Source organism: Penicillium crustosum (genome assembly GCF_028827405.1).
Source record: "Penicillium crustosum strain IBT 35664 chromosome Unknown utg000001l_segment0_segment0, whole genome shotgun sequence".
Taxonomy (NCBI): domain Eukaryota; kingdom Fungi; phylum Ascomycota; class Eurotiomycetes; order Eurotiales; family Aspergillaceae; genus Penicillium; species Penicillium crustosum.
The window spans coordinates 7,895,277-7,899,329 of record NW_026623122.1 but is presented as its reverse complement, the minus strand read 5'-3'; the positions used below and the strand labels follow the sequence as shown (position 1 = coordinate 7,899,329).

At 44.5% G+C, this 4,053-nt stretch overlaps 1 protein-coding gene across 1 annotated transcript; it reads left to right on the top strand.

The window, feature by feature from the left end:
• Positions 1 to 2,310: 2,310 nt before the first annotated feature.
• Positions 2,311 to 3,066, top strand: N7487_002968 (Molybdenum cofactor biosynthesis protein A; the record flags this gene model as incomplete). The annotated part of the gene is made up of 1 exon (XM_056870715.1): positions 2,311 to 3,066. One exon carries the CDS (start codon positions 2,311 to 2,313, stop codon positions 3,064 to 3,066), a length of 756 nt encoding a protein of 251 aa, XP_056735499.1.
• Positions 3,067 to 4,053: the final 987 nt, after the last annotated feature.

Sequence of the window (4,053 nt, the reverse complement as noted above, 5' to 3'; positions counted from 1 at the left end):
GACTCTTCTGGAAGAATCATCAAAGAGAGTTCCCTATTCTTGCCCGCATTGCCCGTGATATCATGTCAATTCCAGCGACTGGTGCTGGAGTTGAACGTCTTTTTAACTCTGCCCGGGATATATGCCACTACCGCCGGGGTTCATTAAACCCAGAGACTATTCGCGATATCATGTTGTATATGTGTACAACAAGATTTGACTTGAAGGAGGAGCAGCGGCTAATTCTGCAAGAGTATCTTATGGATCATGAAATGGCAGCTTCAGCTGAAGCACTTGACATCCAGACACACTCCTTCGACGCTATCAGTGATGATGAGGAAGATGTTGAGGTACATCATGATATACCACCACTCTTAGCAGTTGCTGCCGGGAAGCGCCCTATGGTCTTTTCTGGTGATGAGGAGGAATCTGAAGGCGATGAACTTCCGGAGATAGATAAGGGCAGGGTCTCCGTGTCGCCTGACCTACCTGATACACAGCATCGTGTATCAGGTAGGATGCGGAAGAAATCGAGACTACTGGATGGGTATATAACTTAATAGTTTAACTCTTGAGAACATACTGTATAATAGATATTATCACTGCAAATGTGAGAATTGAAGCCCTATTCAAACATGAAACTATGACCTATGATATGCACTCAATCCTCTTGTAAGGCTATACAGTAATAAATCTTTAGCTTACAATTACAAAAGAATACAGCCCAATTCTACATAATTTATGCAATTACCCCCAAGTCACGTTTCTAGCATATTAGTCATAGTTTTCGCACCTCAGGGGCACCTCAGGGTTACCCTCATGAGGTGCGGTGCTCAACCTACCGCACCTGAGGGTCGGAATCTTTGAACCTACACCGCCCAAATGGAGGTGCAGGTGCAGGGTCGGTAGGGTTACCCGAGGTGCAGTGCCAGGTCTACTTCTATATCTGCCGCTGCTTACAGTACTCTCTAGTACTCCTCGACCTTATCGAGGTTAAGTTTCTTAGGTTCTAGACTTACGACTTCCTCCCTAATAAACTAGACCTTCTTAACTTCCAGTTTAAGATTTTAGAGAACTTATAACAATCTATATGCTGGGTATAGTACTGCTTTAAATCTAGTAAGTACGTGGTACTGACGCTAGTATTCCTCGATATACTTACTTACCGAGTTGTAGTCCGAACGTTTCATCTTATCGAACTTATATATCTCGAGGAACGCCGTTTGCATCCGGTCACTACCCTGTGTTATAGCTGTAAGTTTATCGTACAGATAATTAGTATACTTAGGTATCTTTGACAAGTTGCGTAGTTTATTTTGCAGTGTTATATCGATTTAGTTATATATCCAGCTTATAATTAAGCGAGACCAGTACTTCTATCTTTCGAATAAAGTATACAACTTTAGAGGTCGAGGAACGTTACTATCTAGTAACTATTCTAAGGCGTAGACTGCGACATCGCCCGTCCATGGGCACTAGAAAGTGTCCACGGCCCGTGGGCCTTTTGAAATTCGACGCCCATCGCCCATCCTTATGCAAAAATAATGCAAAAATTACCCTATTCGGCGATTTTATGTACATAACTAGTTCTTGGCAGTACCCACCGTGCCAAGAGTGCCCGCATATGTCTTGGCGACGCTAAAAATGTCTCCACAAAAACGGGCGTTGTCGCAGTCTACTAAGGCGTATAGGATCAACTAGTACGCTAATGCCTATTTCCAACCACTCGGGTCGGTGTTATTATGCTCTAGTATCCGAACTTTCTAAATTTTGGTTATTGCAATCGCTAGCAGACTATGTCCCTGATAGGACGGCTTGTTATCCTCATCCTTACTATCACTATTATCCTATACGAATTGAATCGGATTATTCAAGGATGGGACTTCATTAGGATCAATCGGGTTTGCCGATATGTCGTGAAATTGCGGGTTGGTGTCCCCCACATTTCCGGTCGCGACGTCGGCCATGATTGGGTTGTAAAGCTAAACGGAGCTTTTGCCGGCGGGGTCTCGAAGGATTTCCTAGATGTTATTGGCTGGATCCGAGTGTACCACTAACAAGGTGGATCCACAGTGGGGTCGGATCGTCAAAAGTCTCCAGATGAAAATGGCTTCAGAGAAAGAGTTGCTAGTGGTCCAGCTAGCAAAAGAAAGGACTCATAACCTAATACAGTGCGAGTGTACTCATAGAGAAAAGACTGTATGTATTGAGTTGGACAGAGAGAGGAGAGAGAAAGGGGAGAGAGAGCAGGTGTACTATCTACTATGGGTTCTATCACATGGTGATGCCTCAGGCATCCAACAGATTTCCCTACACCGAAAGCTAGACCAGATGGTAGAAGCGGGCCTAACAGGCGTGAATCTGAGTCTAGACACCCTAGATCCATTCCAGTTTCAGATCATGACCCGACGAAGTGGATTTGAGGCAGTGATGAAGAGTATAGATCGCATTCTGGCGATGAATCGAGTTGGCGCTGGCATCAAGCTAAAGATCAACTGCGTTGCGATGCGTGGCTTAAACGATCGTGATATCATCCCATTTGTCGAGCTATGTCGCGAGAAGCCTATCGAGGTACGCTTTATCGAGTATATGCCCTTTGGTGGGAACAAGTGGAATAAGGGCAAGATGTTCTCATACCAGGAGATGCTGGCGGTGATACGAGAGAGATATCCGACGTTGGTGAAGCTCGACGATCATAAAAATGATACTAGTAAAACATATCAAGTACCTGGATTTAAAGGCCATGTCGGATTCATTACGAGCATGACGCACAATTTCTGCGGCACCTGCAATCGGCTCCGAATCACGAGTGATGGCAATTTAAAGGTATGTCTTTTTGGTAATTCGGAGGTTTCGCTGCGAGATATCATCCGAAAGGAGAATGATGGGCAGCCTATCGACGAGGAAGCCTTAAAAAGACTATGTCTCCTAGACACTACACAGGACAATAGGGGCCTAGCCAGTGAACGAGAGCGTGAGATCCTGGATATTATCGGCATGGCCGTGAAACGCAAGAAGGCGAAACATGCGGGGATGGATGAGCTGAAGAACATGAAGAACCGTCCCATGATTCTCATTGGTGGGTAGGGATATTCTTTTTGTAATTAAAAAGATTTATGACCTGTATATTTTCCATGCATTTAAATGGAAAATACCAACTCACATTCGGGATATTTGATTCTACGTACTTTGAAAATCTTGTTTGGGGTGTGATCTTATCTTTTAAGATTAATGCTGATATCTGAATAAATAGTACCCTGGTCCTATAACGGCCATTTACCAGCTCTCGAGTAGACCGACACGATACTTTTCTCCCTGGTGAAGACAAGAATTAAACAAGGGGGCAAGAGCGGCCATTGGGTACGCGAGAAGGAAGACGATAGATAATTCCTCATATCTAACTAACCTTCCCTGCGCCTCACACTAGTCTATCTATCCCGGCTAAAAATTTAGAATCCTTATTGATGTACATTCCATTGTTGTTTCCCCCTCGGTTTCTATTGGGTTGAATTATCAGGGTGAAAAATAAACCAAAAATACGTAATAGAATGGTATGGGGTGGCCTCTATTCTGCAGTTTATCTTTTGAGACCCTCTCCCCTGTTCCTCGGCCAGTATGGGTTGTCAATACATGTTAAAACGCCATTTGAAATTCACTTTTCTTACAGCATGAATGCCCAATCAGACTAACTGATGTAACACATTCTTAATTGGCATATTTGGGACCTTCCAAAAACAATATCGGAATGATGCGCTGGCTAGGGCAGAACCATGGAACGAATCAACTCAGATCTAAAATTACAGAGAAGCTTAAAAGTGGTAGCGGTAGGTAGCGGGCGCTTGAACCCGATTTTCGCCCACCAATTGTATAGGCGAGGAACTGAAGGGCGGGGCGTGCATGAAACTTGGAAGGATACATCCTCGCTACCACAAATTTCACAGGCAAGTGAAAGGCGGGGTACGCACGAAGGATACAACCTGCCATTTCTCAGGCCAATCCCCACTCAGGGTCTTATATGCAGCTAGATCGTAGTATGACTTATTTCGGTGGGGCCGAGCGTGAGTGGGGGGATGC